Here is a 21629-nt window from a genome sequence, read left to right as displayed (position 1 = left end):
ACTATTGTTCTTTCTGCTGCCATGTCTATTTTGGACAGTAAGTTCTTGGGGGCAAGGAATGTGTCCTGTTCTCCATTTGCAGAGTGCTGTGTGAGTCTACAGTGCGGTATAGGTGAGAAATTGAAAGCCTATTTCCTGGATAATTGTGCACTGCTACAGCATGTATAATGTGTGTGGTTTCTAATCCCTGACCCCAGCTGTGAGAGGATCTGCTTGCTCGGAAGCATGAGGACTGCTATCCTGTGCGATTACTTATCTCTAGATGGTTTCAATGCACACACTATTCCAGTTCATATGTATCTAATCCTTCCTTGAATCCCCTTGAAGTACTTGTCTCAGTGATGCCCTACAGCCCTGTAGCCAGATAGCCTTTGCTTAGTACAGTGGTCCTCAAACTTTTTACCTTGTGCCCCTGCCCCCCGTTATCCCTGTCCGCACCTCCCAGAGCCAGGAGCAGGGGTAAGTGGGCTGAGGCTGGGGCAACAGCTAGGGGCAGGGACAGGGCCAGGAGTGGAGCATTGGCCAGGAACTGAGCCGGCAGGCGTGGAGCTGGCAGCCAGGGCGACCAGCGCGCAGCTCTGGGCACAGGGTCAGCAGCCAGGGCCCCATGTGCGGGGCCAGCAGCCAGGACCAGCAGCAGGCGCTGGGGCCAGGAGCGGAGCTGAGTAGCGCTTCCTCCTTGCCCCCCGTGGAGGCTGGCCTGGGTCCCAGCTACGCCTCCTAAATGTTCCTCTGGCTTAGTGGAAGGAGAGGGAGGATGTTTTCATCTACACAGCAACCAAGGACAAAGTTGGCTGAGAAATAAGAATGCAAAAAGAGACAATTTTCATTGATATTGTCATTCAGAAATGGCTCCTTGCTGCCAATCTCCCTTATAAGGCCAACCAAGGCCAGTTTAAGTAAATTCAAGGCCCTGTGAAATCAAACTGTATGCCAGACCTAAGATTCAGTGTGCAACCTCCTCTCCCCTCAGCTCCTCATGACCTGCCCAGACCTGCTCTACTACACCAGCTAGGGGTGGAACCTGCAAAGGGAGAAAAGAGGAACAGGTAACATGTCCAACACTGGTGGGTGGGTTTGTTGTGTGTACTGAGGAAATTGTGGATGGCAGGTTTCCTGTAAAAATGGGGAGGGGAAAATGGTGATATGCCCCAGCCAGGCCTGTTGAGATAAGCAAGACACATCCAGATACCCCAAGGAGCTCCTATTGAGTATGAGGCAGCACCTGAGCACCACTGGGAGGTTCTCAAGCTCTCCCAGGTGGGATGCGTTCCCCCTTTCAAGAGTCATCTTCAGCTGCAAGGTCTGGCAGCTTTGATCAAGTGGTCATGGAGACTAAACTATTTCCTCACCCTATGCAGGTCAGGTCTAAGGTACATTCAGAGGGCAGCATGAGGAAGCTGTCTGCATTATATCTGTTCTGTGGATAAAGCACTTCCATGTCCTGGGCTGCTAATTCAGAATATTTCACACTCTCTTTAGGTCCTGAACTAAAACCCTGGAACCTAAAAGCCCCAGACACTGGGAAATTCAGATGAGGGTCTGGATCTGAATGTTGCAGATTTGACCCATCTTTCTAAAAAACAAAAGCAGTGAATGTGCAACGTATGTGACCCCAAATAGAACGGGGAGGACAATACCGGCTCAAACACCCTCTTTGTCCCCTGCACCCTCATTCAAATATCTATATCCTATGCTACTCCAGGAGCTGATGGTTTACAACTTGTATGAGCCTCCCTATTGCACACATCTTGCACCTTGAACGTCTGCCCAGTGAAGGTGATAAGTGATAATTGAATAAGCATGCTAGGAAATCACACCTGCCCAGGCTCGTAGGGACCAGCTGGATGCCTGACTGAGGGGAAGAGGCAGAGTTCAGTGCATGATTGGGCAATGAGAGGCCACATCTCCCTCCAGCTTGATGGGTAAGGGAGCCAGTGACTCATGGCACAAATTCACCCACACAGAAAATTTCTCAGATGCTTTCTCCTATACCTCAGGAGCCAGGGGCAGAACAGGATGTAGCAAGGTATGCAGCAGGAGACATTCTTACTGAAGGTTACCTAGAACTCTCCCAGGCAAGTCATGACATAGTCTCTCAAGCTCACACTTTTGTCAGAGAAAAATATACACAGCAGTTGGTTACAGAGCAAACAGAACCCCCCCCCCCCTCTCTCTGCCTTTCCTTTGTTACTAACTAATAATTCTCTGCACATTTTACCTCCTCGTTTTGGAACATTTCAATGCATTGTATAAACACTAATGAATTAAGCCTCTGTGAGGGAGGGAATGATCACTTTACAGGTGGCAAAACCTTAGACGCAGAGAACTCAAGTGCCTTGGCCAAAGTCTTACAGCAAGTTATTAGCAGAGCTGGATATAGAACCCAGACTTCTTGATTCGCAGGACTGTGCTCATGCTAGTATATAAAGATACCCTCTAACGGAAAGTCTATTGCTTTCCTTGTGGTTTTGGATTAGTGACTAGATAGAGCCTAGTGGTTAATGCTCTGTGGTATCATGACTGTGACCTGTTTTGATTCCCAGTCCTCCTAGATCACACAGATAGAAGTAAACAGAAGGCAGACTCTGTGGCTAGAGTGCTACTCTACTCTGTTGGAAAACTGGGTTTTATTCCCAGTCTTTGTATTTCCCTGCTATGAAATAAATAGAAGGGGCTGGGTCCATGTAGCCTAATTGTTGGCATTCTATGTGACCAGAAGGTCAACTCAAGTTCCTTCTTTACTCCCAATTTCTATATGCTGTGACTAGAAAGAGTGATGGATAGGAAAAGGTGGAACAACATATATGGTGAGGCCAAGGCTTCTCTGAAAACAAAGAGGCTCGTAAGTAAAACCGATATTTGGTTGCTTCAAAGTTCAAACCACTTTCAACTCTGTGCTTTTATCAGCTTCTGATCACAGAGTTTATGGAAAGCTGCAGATTACTTTAATTATGTAAAAATTGACTCCCCTTTCCAAATTGTCTCCTCTAATGAGAGGAGTTACACAATTCTATTTTATTCCTTTCAGCTCTGTTTGTGATTGAGGGGGGAGGGTAGAGAAAAGGCCAATCCCAGCTCTGCTAACCTTTGATGGGGAATAAATAGCCTTAAGGGATTTGCTGTACTGACAAGCCTTTAGAACAGGGAAGCCCTGTGTGAGTGAATTCCTGCTTGCCATTTAAAAATTCCTTCTGTCAGACAGAGTAGTTTTCCGGTGATTGATCTCTAAATCACCCCTTATTGGAGAGAGATATTGCACAAAACAAGATCATACTAATACTCAAAGTGCTTTACAACCACTAATGAACTGACCCTTCAGAGGTAGGGAAGAGTGCTTATCTCCATTTCACAGAGGGGGAAACTCGGACAAGAGACGTTAAGTGACTTATCCAAGATCGTACAGTGAGACTGTGGCAGAGCCAGGATTAGCACTGAAGTCATCTGACTCCCATTACTGTGCTTTAACAACCCTATCCTCCTTCCTTTCTACGTACACTCTGAATTACTTCCCTTTCCCCTACTATAATTCCCAACTTTCAATAAACAGCCATAAATAAAACAGAATAATGACCTGAAATGTCATAGTAATTGTAAATAATACTTGAGAGGGATCCAGGCTGCAGAGTGCAGGTCCAGAGCTGTCCTTCCCCTGAATTAAAGGCAGTTTGGGCCACCCCCTAAGTATCATTGTAGCCTGCTGTGGTGCTTGACGCCATTGCTGTTGAATACTTAGGTATTTATCTTATAAAGAGATGAGCGCAACCAGACCATGTAATATTGCAGGGAATAAACAGCAGAAAAGCATGCAGTAAAACTAGGGGGAAACCGATTCAGATAATATAAGGACAGACTGGAAACTTTGACTGAAATTTGAAACTACTTTGAACCTTAAAAAGAGCAGGATAGCTTTTTATTTGACCCCCACCCCCCCTCTTTTTTTTTTTTTTTTTGGATGAGTCTTTGCATTTCCTGGCTCTGGCTGGAACTGAAAGCAGGAGGTGAAAACTATAGATTAGATGGGGTAAACTGTGCCTTTAAGCACATTAACTGAGCAAGGAGCGCATGCACAGCTGTACTGACCAAAGGCTTGAGGCATTCTGTCCATACATGGCAGATGGAAACAGAATGCCTCATGAAAGATTCCAGCACTCACTACACCTATTATTATTATTATTTTATTTTTTAAGTGTACACTCATGCTTGCCTTTTCCTCCATGTCCTGACTCCAGCTGGACCCAACTCCTTTGGGGCATCAAGCACTGGCAGCTGTGTTAGCCAGCCTCCCTGCTCCACCTTCTGCTCAGGGAGCACTAGCTGCAGCATTCTGCCAGGACTCGGGGCCCAGACCAACTCCCTTTCCACCCTTGTGCTGGAGAAATCACTCTGGGCTTATGTTTGTGTATGGCATCTATTTCCATTACGTTTTCCTTGGATCCTTATAACTTTTCCCTTATTTTCACAGAACTCCTTTTAAAAAAATACACTTCAGTGAGTTTAATCTCTATGCCTACATGGAGACGTGACATAAACTCTTCTAATATATATGTCAAAGGGCAGTCAAAGCTGGCACCAGTAAGGCATGAATAATAGAGCCCGAAGGACAAAGCTGCCCTGTGTTACTAAAGCCAACAGTCCTGGGCATGTGCTCAAGAGCCCGTTACTTTTGTTTGGAAAATGTAAACAACACAATAGTTACACTACTGCCCTCTGATTTGGAGTCCGTTACTACAAGGGCCAAGAAATCTTACAGGCCGGTTTAAATATGCAACCATCGTGCTGGCAGAAAATGAAAGGTTGTTGTTACTGGGCAAATAGGTGGTGGGTTCCGGAACAGGGACCTAACTGATTCCATGGTAAAAGTTAAAGAACATGGACTGGTGATTGGGGGAGAGGAAGGTGCCTGTCTAGTGGGGCACAGAGAGAGACCTGCCTCCACTGAGATGATGGAAGGTGTGGATGTAAGCAACTCCAAATGGTCTCCTAATTTTCCTTTGGAGAAGATGCAGGTGTGTCCTCCTGATGGTCATTTTCAGAGATACAGGAATCCCTGGGACTGAGGCAGGGAAGGCATGTGGACACACAACTCCACACAGTTCCCTTCTTCTTCTTCTTCAGTAAAAAGAGGTTGGAAATCTCCTTTACAATTGTAGCATCCCTGCAATACTACCATCTTCCAGGCTCTGCTGAAAAGCTAATACCTTCAGACAATGTCCCTGCAAAGCTGCTGTGCTACCAATGAATTCTTGAAAGGAAATAGAACTAGACACAGTAGGCCATATTCATTCCTGGTGAAATTAATGCAGTTAAACCAGAGATGGATTTGGTTCCATGAAAGGAAGAGTAAAGGCTGTCAGTGTGAAAATCTTGTGGCTACCAGTACCTGTTGGCTGTCGAGACCTTGCTTCTTTCAAGTAGTCCAGTGCCTTGTTGAAGTCACCGAGGTGGTAGAACGCTACGCCTGATCGATAGAGAGCCTTGAAGTTCTCTCCTTCCTTCTTAAGCACTTTGAGGCAATACTCCTTGACTCGCTCATAATTCACCAGCTCAGCCTGGAGCAGACATGCTGCAGGACATGAGAACAGGGAGAGAGAAATGAACAGGGGCTGTTAGACTTTTATTCCTTCACCTCCCCACAGTCAGTGGGAGGAAGATAAAGGTTGAGCTAGGGGTATGGCTCCAAAAGGTATGCAGTCAAATAGTTTAAACACCAAATCCAGCTTCTCAAACTGAATACAAAAGTTTTATTTTTGGAATTTCAGTGAGGATAGGTTGGTTGTGTTTGCAAGGGGAGCAGGGATTTAAACCCCTCCCTCTACAGAGTTGGAACCCCAAGTCCAATAGCTTTGTGCCAGTGGCTGAGAAACAAGAAGTGAAGCTGACTATAAACAGAAAGGAACACAGTCTCCAAGCACAAAAAGGACAAAAAATGATTACCCCGCCTCATAAAAGTAAAAAAAATAAACTAGATTCAATTGTTTTACAGTTTCAATAATCCATGGTTATCAAACATACAAGAAAGAACTCTATTTTATAAATATGATGTTTGACAGTGACCTTTAACTGCCTCTTATCCAGTGGATTAGAAGTCAGGCAGTAAAGCTAATGGCACGGAAATCTTTGAACTGATCCCTGTGGTGGCACCTTTCAACTGAAGATCTGAAAGCCCAAACAGTGGAGCTGATCCTGCAGCCTTTCCTCGTGCCAAAAGTCCCACTGATTGCTTACTGAATAAATAAGGATTGTATGATTGGGCCCGTTAGCCAATTAAGCTTCATATTAATAAACTCCTACCAGGCATGGGAATGTTTAATACCCATCTTAACCAATGGGCAAAATGAGGCACAGAGATGATACAGGACATGCCAGGATCAGGGTGAATCAGTAGACAGCTGGGAATAGAACCAGGAACAGTCTCTGACTCTAGCCATCAACACCACTTGCCCTAAACTGGAGGCTTGCATTGCTGTGTGCCCTGCTGGCAGGTACCAGGCATGGACAATGAAGACTGGCTGCTCAGCTAGAAGAGACGGCCCCACCTCCTGTTCAACTCGAAATGGGGCTCTAGAGCTTGTATGCATCCGATGAAGTGAGCTGTAGCTCACGAAAGCTTATGCTCAAATAAATTGGTTAGTCTCTAAGGTGCCACAAATACTCCTTTTCTCTCTTCCCTCCCTGGCTGTGTTGAGCTCACTCCCTCTAGTGGAAGAAGCTTCAGCGCTCTTCTTTTCCCCAGCCAGCACAGGAGGATGAAAGGGGCTCCAGAGCTCCACTTTCCTATGTTGTCCCTGGTGTCACCTGTAGTGTGGGTAAGGGAAAGGAACGAGCACCATTCAGCAAACAGAATTTCCATCCCATGGGAAATTCCAGTATTTCAACATTTGGGTTCCTCCCGAAACAGGATGAAAAACTGAACAGTTTAAAACTTCCTCAGGACAAAAAAAATCCCCATAAATCTCTTAATGAAAAAATGCCAACATTTTAAAAAGTTGATTTTTAATCAAACATTTTGTTGTGAATCTTCCCCACCAAAAATTTGGAAAACTAAGTCAAAACCAACATTTTTCCTGTGAACAATTGAGAGTTTTCAATTTCACTGAAACCTTATTGATCAAAAACCGTCCATCAGCATGACTCTATGAGGGAACTCCAGGGCTCACCCTTCCTGAACCATTCCGCTGTTGTCTGCCAATCTTGGGGGGAGGAGTCCGAAGGCTACCACTTCCCCAGCCACTGCTACTGCTTCTGTCCTTGGGGGAGTGAGAAAGGGAGCTCTGGGTCTCCCCCTTTCCTTCGGAGACTGCATTCATAGGTTTTAAATGTCTGCTCTGGCTGTCATTGATTCTACGTGCAGAAAAAACCTGGCAGGAACATTGACCACCTGTGTATGTTAGTTTTGATTTAAACACCATATTCTGGTAGAGCCTCATGGCTCTAAGCAGAAACTCCTAATCATGTGTTCCTCACAGACAGTTGCTGTCAGTAGAGAAGAACATAGTGTATTTCAAAGCACCTACTCACTGACTATTTGAGTAGTAAATTTATTTCTCAAAGCTCAAAGGCATTTCCGGATCCAGTTTTGTCCTTTCCTATTTGTCCAACATTGATTTTCTTGCTGTGTTTCTAATGGAGCTTGAAATGAAGGTGCCTTTTTTTTCTTTATTTTTTAAAGCTTCTTATAAAAATGGTTGTGTGAATTTAGTGCTGGCTTGACAGCCCTGGAGACTGGAGTCCTCTATTTATCCACTGAACAGATACAGCACTGGGAGTGGCTTCCCACATGCTGCCCATCCAGCATGTCCTATCCTGTTCTGGAGGGACCAGCTCTTAGAGTGGAAGGGGAGTGGGGGTTTAGTCTTCCCGGTTCTTTCACTCCTTGATCTCTCCAGTTATAGTAATAGAAGTGTTTCTGTAAAAATGACACACTTACTCAGATTATCTCAAATATTCCATAGCCAAACTTGCTCCATTGATGACTTTTTTTAAACTGGCAGTTCCACAAACTCAACCTGTGTTCTGAAAATCCAGCTGGGCTCCTTCTTGTGACATTAGCAATAAGGATTCTGCAAACATAATTTAGCTGTTGCTGGTTTTGCTGATGCACGAGACATAGTGGAGTTGGTTCTGTGGGGCTAACATAATGGACACTCGTTTGTCTCAGCAACGTGAGCAGATTTGACTGGGAAGTGCAGGAAATAGCTATGGTGAGTGAGAAGGGGCCATTCTGACGGTCACTTTTCTAACTATATTTCTCAAGGGAGTGTCCCTTACAAATATTTAGCAGCATGTATTCTTATACTCACTTTGCTTCATTGAGAACTATCTCCTTTCTCCATAGTATAAGAGATTAGAGATGACTGTGGATATGATTACTTTATAATGTCAATCTTGAAGCTGTTAATAATACATCTTTTTAAAACTTTCTTCCTAAGTTGGTCAGGGAAGAATTGTTTTTAAAAAGTTGTTATTCCTAAATAGACTTGTCTGTCTATGGCTGGCAGTGTTTGTTTACGGTATCAAACATTTCATCACCCTGGCTCTCTGTGGAATAGGTCTCCAATGAAGCCTTTCAGGTACAGGCTGTTCTGGAGGAGACCAAATGAGACTGTGGTTTATACAGACCTTCCTTCCTCTCCCTTGATATCAAACTGGTGCTGCCCTACACAACAACCTTTACAATACATCTTAAATGCTTGGAAGAATGTGCCATTCTTGAAGAAGCACTTTTCTTTCCAACTTGGCACGTAGGGAATCTTTTCCAGTGGCAGTGTTGTCTAACGGTTAGCCTATTCTGGCTGAGTTCTATTCTCAGCTCTGCTAGTGATTATGTGAACTTGGGAAACATAACCTCTTTGCTTCTGTTTTACTCATCTATAAAATTACACTCCTCACAGCAGAGATGCTGGATCTATTGTTATAGTGGGGGTGCCGAAAGCCACTATGTTATTGTCTATAGGCACCGACTCTGTGGGTGCTCTGGGGCTGAAGCACCCACAGGAAAAAATGGGGGCTGCTGAGCACCCACTGGCAGCCCCCCCATCAGTGCCACCACCTCCCCACAGTGCCTCCCACCCGCCGATCAGCGCCTCCCTCTCCCTCCCAACGCTGTTTCGTGGCATGCAGGAGGCTGGGGGAAGGAGCAAGGATGCACTGCGCTCAGGGGAGGGGATGGAACAGGGCAGGGGTGGAGCAGGGCCAGGAAGAAGCAGGGCAGGGGTGTGGCACTGAGGGAAGGGGTGGCGTGGGGCAGGGACTGGGGCAGAGCCAGGGCTTGAACACCCCCGGCACAATGAAAAGTTGGCACCTGTGGTCTATAAAGTGCTTTGAGATCATGCAGTGAAATGTACTACAGGAGGGCAAGGTATTCTCACTAGCAAAAGCTCTGAGGGAGGTCCCTGCCCACCTAACATTGCAACTGAATGTTACTGTCTAAGTAGAGATGTGTGGAACGTGGCCACTTTGGTTCAATTGTCTAATTCTGCACAGCGTAGGATTAAACACCCCAAATCTACAGCTTGCACCATTGTTGGCCCCTGTTGGCAATGGTGGGAAGTTTAAAGGAAACATGGCTAGAGTAGTTAAGGCCCTGGAGTCTCATTTTGAGGAACCCCAAAAATTCAAAGCAAAGCGCATCTGAAACTGCCCTGTTTCACGTTTTTCAATAGAAATCTCCCCAGCAGCCTTGGGGAACCAGCCAGTTTACTAAAACAACCCTGCTTAACCCAAAATTTTGTGAAATTTGGGGTAAATCTGGGCTGAGTTAGGGGTTTGTAATGAAATCTAAAATAAGGCTATTTGGGTTTTGGTAAAGATGTTTAAGGTCTTGACTATGCTGGGATTTTTGCCACTGGTGTAGCTACACCAGAGAAAACCTCTAGTATAGACATAATGTATACCAATGTCTAAAATCGTACTGCAGACCAGGCCTAAGATCTATCCAAATTACTATGGAAACCAGATTCGTATATCCCTATCCCTCTGGACCAGTGCACCTGGCATGTTCCTCAGGTGTCGTGCATTGAGTTCGTTATGATCAGAGATTCCACTCACTGCTCTCCCAATAGGATTAAAAAATGCTTTGCCAGAGAGAATGTCTTGAGTTACACATTTATATTTCACACATTTCAGGGGTGTTTGGGTCTGTGGTTTCAGGACAGTCCATTATTATAGGCAGGGCTGGTAACACACCACCTATTATTAATGTTGCCAGGCACTTCCCATTATAAGATTTTTGTTTTCAGTTGCTTATAACTTTGCCAAACTTTAACAGTTTCAGATGAATTTTTCCATACTGGGTGTTTGCCTCAGGCTGATTTTTTCCCCCCCAGCCATAATGGTTCATCTATTTCAGAGAACAAGCCCAGGGAAAATAACGGTTTTGCCCTCATTAAAACATTTTGATGACTTTTTTTTTTTTTGGGGGGGGGGAAAGCACTAGTACCCCCATGCTTTGGGGTAGGGATCTGATATTTGTTGAGGGGGAAGGGGTTGTTTCAAGGATGTGCCTTTGCCATCCCTGTGAAAATCCCAAATTTGGACCAATTCTAAACCTTTGAAAATGCATGCTTCATACACACTGAGTACAAACGTCTTATATTTTAGTTGCTACAGTCCTTGAAAATTCTGTCCATGCTGGACATGCTCCAGCCTGAGGTTAAGCAAGACTTTCCCTGCAATTGCTCCTCTGAACTATTGCTCATGCTGGGTCCAGGTCTGGGTCAGGGTCCAGACACCAGAATTGAGAGCAGGGAGACTGTCTCCTGTGCTCTCAGTGACATCCTCCTGACCCAGGATTTATGGAGTAGGAAGTTGCCTGAGTCAAATGGAGATGGGACAAGAACTGGCTCTTGGTGACGTGGTGGGGAGTAAATTGGGACAAGGAACTTGGGGTGAGGGAGATGGGGAGCAGAAACTGGAAGAGAGACTGGCAGGGAGCAGAGGAAAAACTGGGACTGGAAGTTATGGTGGATGAATAGCCTGTGGCTGGGTGAGCAAGGAGTCTAGGACTAGGAGCTGGGAAGAGAAATAGGTTGTGGGGGACTGGGAGCCAGTAGGTATTCATGGGGATGGACCAAGACTGGATGAGGTGCTGGGGAAGACAGGGATGGACTGGGACTGAGAACCAGGGGGATGATGTGAAGGATGTGACAGGGGAGGGGAAACGAATCTGAGGAGGAGCTGGGCTGCAGGTAGAGAACTGGGACTGGCTGGGCAAAGAAACTAGGCCACAGAGCCTGGAGAGGGCCACTGAGATTGGATGAGGAGCCCAGGAAGGGAGATGAGGCTTTAGAGCTAGTGGGGATGTAGGTGGGGTTCCTGTGGAAGAACTAGTATGTGACCATGTAATGAAAGTGTATATCACAATGCATATGCACAAGGGGGTTGAGTTAAGCTTGCACAGAAACTTTAATTTTGGTATCTCCTAACTTGCGAGTGTCTAATTTTGTAACCTCAATAGTGTTCTTTTAATGTACGGTTTGTGTCTGTTTTTATATCTATAGAGAGAGAGGGGAAAAAAGACAGACAGACACACACACACGCAGGCCAGTTGAGAATCCAAACTAACCTCAAGTTCAGGGTATTTGGAATCAGGGTTTTGTTCCAGGCCCATCTGTAGTATGCAGAGGGTCCCGTTTACGTGTAAACCTCACTTTTTAACCTCTGCTAAATTCTTTGACAAAAATCCAAACTGGTAGGGAAAAAAAGAGCCACAAGGGATGAAAAGGAACTTGAGAAACCTTTATAATGTGGGGGCAGAACAGAGGCTGTATCAGATTCTTCTCTTCCCCTACACATCAAGTGGGCTGTGCCTTTCAAAGATGTTAGCCAGAGTTCCCAACATACCCTCAAAGACTGAAGATTAGAGGTATTCTTTGTTAGAGAAATGCCACATGCTGTAACCTCTAGATATGAGTGAATCATTAGGATCTGAAGAGTTTCCAGACCAACTCTCTCCCATGAAATATTCCCCTTCCCCCTCCATATCCCAAGCTTGCAAACAAAGGGGATTTTCTGGCTAATTATAGCCATCTTGATAACATCTAGCAATAATCTGATTAGCTGACAACTAGTTCCTTGACTGCCTTAATGGGATGAGCAGGGAAAATTAAAGTGACAGTACAACTTTCTAGTAAGTAGCAGCTCTCATTTACTCCTCCTCTACACCTACCAAGGCTGTGTAAATATGCATGCTTGTTATTACATGTAGGAGACTGTGTAGGAAATTAGAATCCAGATTGTATGACATACTGGTACCATCTCTGCAGGGGCTGATTAATGCTAAATGAGGTGTGGATATACCAACACTTTGGGGGTCCCAGGTAGCTGCTTCTTCCAAGCCTCCATGCATTTTCTTGCAGCCTAGTTCTCTACTCCCAGACAGGTTTCAGAGTAACAGCCGTGTTAGTCTGTATTCGTAAAAAGAAAAAAGAAAAGGAGTACTTGTGGCACCTTAGAGACTAACCAGTTTATTTGAGCATGAGCTTTCGTGAGCTACAGCTCACTTCATCGGATGCATAGCATATGCATCCGATGAAGTGAGCTGTAGCTCACGAAAGCTCATGCTCAAATAAACTGGTTAGTCTCTAAGGTGCCACAAGTACTCCTTTTCTTTTTTCTTTTTACTCCCAGACAGATTCTGACTGTTCCTCTCAGCTCAACCTTCCCGGACAGACTCTCTTGCCTAGCCTTCTAGGATGGGCTGTTTCTCTGCTGCTCCTGAGTCCTGGATATTCCTGCCATGTGATGCAAAGGGTCTTTGTGCTGCTGTCTGTAAGAGTCTGGCTGGCACAGGTGAGCAATCCTTATTGGTAAGGTTCACGTTTTCAGAAACGTCACCCTCTCCCTATCACCACAATTATTAATGGTGCATATGTCTCCCTGCTAGGAATTAGCTGTAAAGTGGTGGGTAACAGGAAGTCCTGCTTCAGGATATAGTTTGAGATACAGGAAATGGAGCTCATCATTTGAATGTGTAAACACTTAACTTACAACAGCTATGAAAGTTTCTTGCCTTTCCCACGCATTCAAATGCTGCACTGGATCTTCTGTATCTCAGACTTTCCAGGGGGCAGCGGCCTGTTTGAATGCCAATTATTCTTTTTTAAAAGTTATCTTTTTAGACAGTAATTTGTTTTTGTGGTGATTTATGCTGCTTTTTCATTAGCCGCAGTGACTAGCATCACAGTTATATGAAGTTGCAGTTTTCCTTTAGAACGAGATTAAAATTTGTATTGCAAAGATAACCCTAGTGGAATTACAATCTAAATTTTCAACTGGTTCTCATGGCTTCCAGTTGGCTTCGTAGGCTTTGGAGCACAGCAATGAGTATACTGGGCTACAGCTTCTTATAGTTACTGGCCCTCCAAATGAAACCAACAGAGGCCAACCAAAGTAGCCTAACAGAATTTCCACTAGGGCACAGCCAAAGGAATGGTCAAATGATGACAGGCAGATGAGACAGACTTTGTGGCAAAATCCCTCTCTAAATGTGCAAAAATAAATCCTCGTTCCAACAAAATAAAAATAAAAAGGTGATGGTAGAGAGAGGCCCCAAACTAGAGCCTCTAATTCAGGCCACTTTGAATGGAAAGGGGATTCAGGAGCTCTGTGTTCTAAGTGATTTGCATCCAGTAACACAGTGAGTCAATAGCAGAACCAAGAGCAGAGCCTGGTTCCCTGCAATAACTAGTAGGTCATGTTTCTTCCATAAACATTTTTCTCCCCTGCAGCCAGTCTGAGAGTCAGGAGTCTCTCTTTTTTCTCTCTCTCTTTTGGTCACGGTCGCTATTGTTGTTCTGACAGGTTAAATGCTCTGGAGGTTTCCTTCTTTCTGACTCCACTTACAATTATCCCTGTAATCCCTGACCTAGCTTTATCTTCTAAAGTCAATACTCATCTAGCCCAGCTGCCTGTGTTTTGCCTTCTGAATCTATTCCAGAGTCCCTTTGTTATTGTTTATCTCTGTCGAGCTTTTTCCACCCACACTGAATCTTTCTCTCCCCAGAGGCCCAGTTCCATGTCACGTCCCCATTCCCTGTTGCTTTATCCTCCTGTCAGTGCCATTCAAATGCTTCTTTTCCCCACTAGTTCTACCACAGCCAACCATGGGGCTCCAGTCTCTTGTGTCATTTCTGTAGGGCAACAGCACATAAAGTCTGAAGAGGGATCAGCAAATTCATCAGATGTACCATGACTCTGGAGAGCAGGAAGGAGTTTTAGGCAGAGAGTATGACCATAGGGCTAGTGCTTAGAGTGCAACAAAAGGCTTGCTGCAGAGGCCAAAGTTCTCCAAATTTCTAGTTTATTTGGGCCAGCAAAACAGATCCTTGGTAGCAAGGTCCTGGACACCTATCTATTGGGCAAATAGCTTCTACAAGTATATATTGTGTGTGAAGTTATTGGGGATCCTTTCTAATGAAAGGTGCTGCATTGCTGGAATAGCTATATGGCCAAAGTGAGGGCCTGAATGAAAGATGGCCAGCTTAAACACACTCAAGACCAGATAGAGGGGATGCTGGTAGGAAGGGAAGCACCTGGAGGGAGTAACAGCAGTAGAGTGAAAAGAATCTAAAGCTGGCTTGAAGACTATGACCCTTCTCCTCAGATGAAGTCATTGACATAGTAATCCATGCCATTATTGCCTCCACAATGGATTTCTGCCAATGGGTTCAATTTGGAGCTGCCCTTGATGATCACTCAGATGCTAAAAGCTAGTGCATTATCCTGCCTAATAAACTAAGTAAGCTAACGTGGGCACACAACACCTAGGCTCTATGGCCTGCCCTGGCTTTCGTTCACCTCCTGGTACAGCTGAAGGTGTTCATGATTATCTAGAAGGTTCTGTAGAGATTGGGAGCCAGTTATCTTCAAGACCTCCTCTCATCCATGACTCATCATGGCATTTACTATTGATTGGAACTGGAATGCCATCTAGCCTCAGGTTTGAGCACTGTGTGTTCAGCATCCTTGTCCTAATCAGGAGTGCAGTAACACTTTCACCTGACAATCTGTTACTTTTCTGGAATGTACCTTTGTAATTGCATCCAGTCCCTCCTCCAGTTCAGCTGTAATTTCTCTCCTGTCCTTTGCTACCAGATACAGAGTTACTTCTACATTATTGACATACCTCGATGGATGCCAGCACAGCAATAGATTGCTGACCTGTCCTAAAGAGCATTAGATCCTATCCTCTCCTGATTCCAGGACCTTCAACTTTAGGGACAGTGTATATGAAGGACAGAAAATGTAAAGCCTATCACTCTGGCTGACTTATTCATTTGCTCTCACCCATATTCCAGGACTTGAACTACACCCTGTTTAAAATGTAACTCTGTGTTAAGCAGGAAACAAACAGGGAGAAGTGGTGCTCTTATTCAAACGCTGAGCCATTCAAATTCTGTACCAATGATCATTTTAGTACGCCGACTTCCCACATTAAGGCCAAGTATGCACTGCAGACTTCTGTCACCACAGCTATGGTAGTCAGGGATGTGAAGAGGTGTGATTCTTGACCAACATATCTGTACCAGCTGAAGCCCCTAGTATTGATGCAGTTATATTGGTAAAGTTTTTATCTCAAGCAGCAAGTTTATCTGCAGAAGCTAGGAACATAGGAACTGCTGTATTGGATCAGACCACCAGTTCATCCATTATAATATCCTGTCTCTGACAGTGACCACTTATGGCATTCAAAGGAAGGTACAAGAAACCCAATAATTAACCATTATGGAATCACCTGGCCATGGACACCTGCCCTCAGCCTGAGTTTTCGTGCATCCAACATAATCCCAAGCAAGTTAGAGTTTGACCCTGAAACATGAAAGTTTAATATCCCTTGTACAATTCTGATCCTGTCTAATGTAGCTGTGAAAGTTATTAGTCGTAAGTGTCTAATCCTTTTCTAAATTCTATTAGGTTATTTCCCTTAAAGATACCTTGTGACAATGAGTTTCACAGATTAATCCTTTTTTTTTTTTCTAAAAACAAAATGTAAGTATAGTAGTAAAAGGAAACACTTTAACATAACGCAAAATTTATTAACCACAGGAACTGGGATGGCTCTCTCCTTGCTTCCAGTTATGCCAGAGCAGTTAGGTATGGGAATGTGGTAATGTATACATAAAAGAATTCTGATATTTCTTCTCTGTGATTCCTGCATGGCTTTGGATATTATGCTGCTCTTGTTTTCTTGGAGCATGTACAAACTCCCAAGGCTTGAGCCCTTAATCGCTGCAAATAATTTAAGAGGATAGTTGCCAGGGATTTGAATTACAGTTGTGTTTAAAAAAAAAAAATCTGTGTCTGAAGTAGGAGTTGAAGTGTAACTCTCTGGTACACCCTTTGACACAAGAAGCATAACCTGGGACACGGAGCAGGTTTTGATTTAAATTTTTTTTTTTTGAAGTTCCAAAAGAGTGTGGCCAGAGTGTCTTTTCAGGGCTAGGGCCAGGTCAAGGCAATGCAAGACCCTGGGCACACCATGACACAGGCTCTCCATGGCTTCACTCCTGCAGACCCAGCCCTGTAGTGGTGGAGGGGGAGCTGTCTCCCCTCAGAGTCAGGGGCAGTAGCATGGACCCCCTTCCTCCCTGCAGGAGAAGAAGTGGGGTGCCCCCATCATAAGTAGCTGGAATGGTTATCCCCCTAGAGAGACCAGTGTAGCAGCAAGGGAAGCCTCCCCAGGATGTATTGCTTGGGTGGATAGGCAGGGCCCAGTGCACTCTTCTCCTGTAGTCACATGGTATTGCAGGGCGCCTAGAGCCATAGGTCTTAACACCCCATTGAGATGCATGGAGCAGTTCACCTCACAGGACTGTTGCTTCAGGCTGTTTGTGGACTATGGCAGAAATCACTGCATTGGGCACACTTCATCTCAGAGGATTGAAAATTGTGGGCTAGATTGTGACTTTGGGTACAGCCCAGAACAAGGGGGAGGGACCAGTGTAGGAGTAGCCCCAGGAAGCATTGTGACTCTGGGATAAACCTCCATGTGACTGAAGTGTTTCCTGCTTCTCACTTGCTTCTCAGAGCAGGAGGCCTATACCACTCCAGCTCAGCAACTCTGGTCAGTGAATATGAGGGATGGATCCAAGGCAAGGCTGCACCTATTCTCTGCCCCTCCTGCCCATCTTTGCTGGGAGGCCGGTGAGTAGCCTGCTGCCTGGACCCAACAGCTGAGTATTTCAGACTGGCAAAGACCTTGAGTGAACCAGTGGGCAGGTATGAAGTCACAGCCCCAACAGGTTACATAGTCTCAGGACTGCAGCAAATGGGTGGAGAACTCCCTCCACTACCTGATTAGGTTACATTGTGTAGGATCAAAGCCCTTGCTTTAGGGAGCAAGGGGAACATGGCAAGACAGACACTTAACTTGATTTCATGCAAGCAGGGAGTTATCTGTTGGCTTAGATCACACACAGGTGGCCAAAGTGGAATAGAAAAGCAGGACTGAGAGCTGATGCTTCAGTCAATCCCTCAGAGATGCAATGCACTCCAAAGCCTCAAGAGTTAAACTCTGAGGGAAACATGTGGACTACTTCCTAGCTTGTGAATGAGTCATGACCAACTGGTGCCTCTCCTGACGGAAAGAGCCATGCCTCACTGTGTGAAGGAATCTTCCCTTCCTCCTTTAAACACGCAACAGTCTGACCAACACTGACGAACCCGCCATGGATACTTCAGTCCTAGCCACACAGTGCCCAGTATCAAACCTCCCATGCCTGAGCAAGCTCACAGAGAAGCTAGCAAAAGGCCACAAGCCCCTCTAACTGAAGCTAACAGTCTAAATCCAGCTCAGTCTGGATTCAGGCCGGGACATGGAACTGAAACCACCTTAGTGGCACGGATGAATGATCTCCTGTCAGTGGACAGAGAGAGGACACACCTTCATTCTCATCCTCCAGGACCTCTCTGCAGCATTCAATGCTGTTGACTATCAGATTCTGCTATCTCACCCAAGAGAAGTGGCAGAGATCCAGGGTAATGCGTGAAAACAGTTTTGAGTCCTTCCTGGTGGGACACACCCAAGAAGCAGTGATGGGAAAAGGCATCTCCACCACTAGACCACTCACTTGTGGAGTCCTGCAACGATCACTTCTCTCTCCAGTCCTTTTCACATCGACATGTAAGCACTAGGTGAAATGGTCAGATGACATAGACTCAAGTGCCAACAATATGCAGATGACACACAGCTCTACCTATCCTTCACCGCACAGGACCACACCACTACCACCAAGTTGGCCCAGTGCATGGATGATATCTGCTCATAGATGAACAGCTAGCTGAAGCTGAATCTTAGCAACACAGCAGCGATGCTGGTGGATACAGGAAAGTATTTTGAAGAGCTTGAAACCACATGCAGTTTTCATTGGTTGAAGATACGCAACCACAATTGGTCAACTCAGTCCATAGTCTAGCAGCACTCTGATTTCTCGCTGATGCTAAGCTCTCGCATAGCAGTATCTGCGAGTAATGCTTTCTACCAGCTCTGCTTGATTAGAAGACTCCATCCCATCCTGGTGGATGGGGACCTGGCTTCAATTATTCATGCCTTCGTCACCTTTCGGCCAGACTACGGCAATGAGATACACCTAGGCATGAAACCTTCAGCACTTAGGAAACTCCAACTAGTTCAGAACACTGCCGCACACCTGAGCAACACAGGCTACTGCAAACATATCAAACTTGAACTCTGCTCCCTACACTGGCTTCCCATAGAATTTCAAATCAAGTTCAAGGTCTTGCTCCTTATCTTCAAAGTGCTCCATGGACTGGCCAAGGCTATCCAAAAGATTGTGTGACGCTCCATAAAGCCTGCGATCGACAATTCTGTTCGTCTCGTACAATGGAACTCTCAACAGTAAGAGTAAAGCTCATCTATGCAGGAGACAGAGCTTTCTCCAGGGGTGATCTGAGTCTATGGAATGAATTCCACCAGGAACAAAGGACCACCACAAACCTCATCACTTTCCGCTGTAAGTGCAAGGCGCATTACTTTGGCACTGCCTTCTTTAATATAAACACACAGCAACAGGTATATTTAAAATATAAAGACACACCCTACTGCAAGACATCACTGCACAGGTTTCTCCCTCTGGGGAGAGGAGGCAAGAACAAACAACATGTGACAGTCATGATGCTTAATGCACTCCTGGAAGGTGCTCAGATACTAAAGAGATAAGTGCTTATAAAAACCTATATAGAATAGAATAGTGAAGGATGGTTCTTTGATTGCTGACCCAACCGCTTCTCTCAATAGCACTTAGGGAACTAGATCAATGGACATGAATAGTGCAGTTCTGCAGCCTGCAATTCAGAGGCAAGAGGGGTTGCTGTTGTCAGTGATGCAGAACTTTCCAAGTGAAAGCCTGCTACCAACTAGATGTGGGCAAATGCATGCTGGTATTATGCAATCGGATGGCACAGGTAAGGGGGAGGGGATTTGTGAGCAGTGGTTAATAAAGCATGAGCCTTAGCAGGACAGAGTTGTAACACATCCAACCCTAATATGCCTGGCAAAGGGAAACATAAGCACGTTTGCTGATTTTCAAAGCTGTTTTGTTTTACACAAAAGGTTCCTGCTTCTTCATCTGTGCCTGCAGGGAAGTAAGTTGCAGAATGCTGAATCTGTGATGTCACAATGACCTCCATGGCAACAGACTGAGCAGTCACAAAGACAGGATTTTGACTGCACTTTAACATGGAAAAAAAGGAAAAGCTGGGTGAGAACTTCCTAATGGGCATCCTCGATCTTCACTGCAAAGAAGAGCCTGGATGCCTATGCAAACAGGTGGAAACAATGAGGAGGAGCCAACACCAGGTCAACAACTAGATCCCTAGTGATCCACAGATGTTGATATATAACAGATCTCCATCTAGCAGTAGTGAATCGCTTTGGGATGGGAAGTTGGTCTGCATAAACTGAGTTAATCACGATTATTATTTAATCCTAGATGCCACAATAGTCTTCAGGGCCCCATTGTGCTGCATGCTGTACAATTACATACTAAAACATGAGTCCCTAACCTCAAGAATTCACAATCTATGAAGACAAGTGACATACAAGAGGTGAGCGATGTCAGATGTACAATTTGTATAGATATTTGCTTTTTAAAAATTATAAACAGAGGAAATACATGTAAATTGACTGATTTCCTGTCAGCAGTCACAGCAGAGGTGGGTCTTGAGGAGAAATGTGATGAGAGAGAAGGTGGTTTGTATTATGGATCAGTTTGAGGGAGCATTGTGTGAGGAAGGGCACTGTGGAGGAGCAAGAGACAGTGACATTGCTGTGAGAATCTGACAAAGGGGCGGATGTGGCTACCATTGTTGGCAGAGTGGAGGAATAGGGAACAGTATGATAAAAGATAAGCAAAAGGGAAGAGAGCTGTGAAGGGCCTTCAAGGTGAGAAAAAAGCTTGAACTTGTGAAAGAGAGCCAGTGGAGGAATTCAAAGAGCAGGTGTCAGGGCTGGGCTGTGGGTGGCCTGTTTGCTTGGATCAGTTAACAAGTTGCAGTCAAGAGATGACTAGCAGAGTCGGGGGCAAGCCAGGTGTGATGCATGAACGGGGTAAAGACCAGACCTTTAGAAATGCTATGGAAGAAGTGGGAAGCTATGGATGTGGCCCAGATGCATGAGGGTGGAGAAGCTGAAGATTTTATACCAAGATTTTAATCAGCCTCAGGGTGATGGTGTTTTAAAAGTTATGGAGAATGCAGTGGAGAGAATAGAGAGGATTCTGAAGGAAAGATCAGGAGGTCTGCTTTAGCCATACTAAGCTTAAGTTTACTGTGAAACATCCAGGATGAGATGCTTGAGGGACAGGCTGAGAAGCAAGAATGAACAGAAGTAGACAAGTTGTTGAGCAGCTAGGAATAACTCTCACACTATGGAAAGGTTTGAAAACCCCTGTGAGACTCTGGAATAGTCACTTAAGTGAGTTGAAACTAAACACAAATGCATAGGTAGCTGTTTTCCATCTCTGTGATTGTTCTTCACCTGCGAAGTTATGAAATATCACCAAAGAGAACAAAGAAAACGACTAGCCAAGTAAACTTTTGGTATAGATGGTCTTCATGTTATAGGCTTGCTTCATTATCAAGTTCCTCTCTTTATTAGATTTCTTCTTTTCTAAACTCCATGCCACTGTTTAGAATAGTGGTTCCCAAACTACGGGGAGTGCAGAGGAACGTTTAGGGAGACTCGGACCAGCCCCCACAGGGGGCAGGAAGGGAGCGCCACCCAGCCCCGCTCTGCTCCCAGCTCCACTCTGGCTCCTGCCCCAGCCCCACCCCCACCTCCAGCTGAGGCCCTGGCTTTGGCTCCTGGCCCAGCTCCCAGCCCCACCCCCAGGGGGACGCGGACAGATTACATTACAGGTGAGGAAGGGTATAACCTAAAAAGTTTGGGGACCACTGGTTTAGAGTATGATAGCTCTGTTCAATGTATTATTAGCACCAGCTGGCATGTTTTAGGGTAGATCAACTCATGTGTGAACAAAGAGACTATTCGTAGAGGGAGGCTTTACTATATTTGGTGCACCTTGTGTCAGGACAGTCAGGAGAAGTTTGGCACTCAGAGAGATGTGATCTAAGCACAAGGCTAGGAGTCAGGATTTCCTGAGTTCTAA

General features: G+C 45.2%; 1 protein-coding gene across 1 annotated transcript in view; it reads right to left on the bottom strand.

The window, feature by feature from the left end:
- Nucleotides 1–21629, bottom strand: part of TTC9 (tetratricopeptide repeat domain 9) — a 37658-nt gene that overhangs the window by 6986 nt on the left and 9043 nt on the right. Inside the window, exon 2 of the mRNA XM_074955577.1 lies at nt 5384–5566. Within this exon, the coding sequence (XP_074811678.1) occupies nt 5384–5566 (183 nt within the window). The remainder of the gene's footprint in view (nt 1–5383; nt 5567–21629) is intronic.

This window comes from Natator depressus, chromosome 6 (assembly GCF_965152275.1).
Source record: "Natator depressus isolate rNatDep1 chromosome 6, rNatDep2.hap1, whole genome shotgun sequence".
NCBI classification, from domain to species: Eukaryota; Metazoa; Chordata; order Testudines; family Cheloniidae; genus Natator; species Natator depressus.
This window is presented reverse-complemented; position numbering and strand designations above follow the sequence as displayed.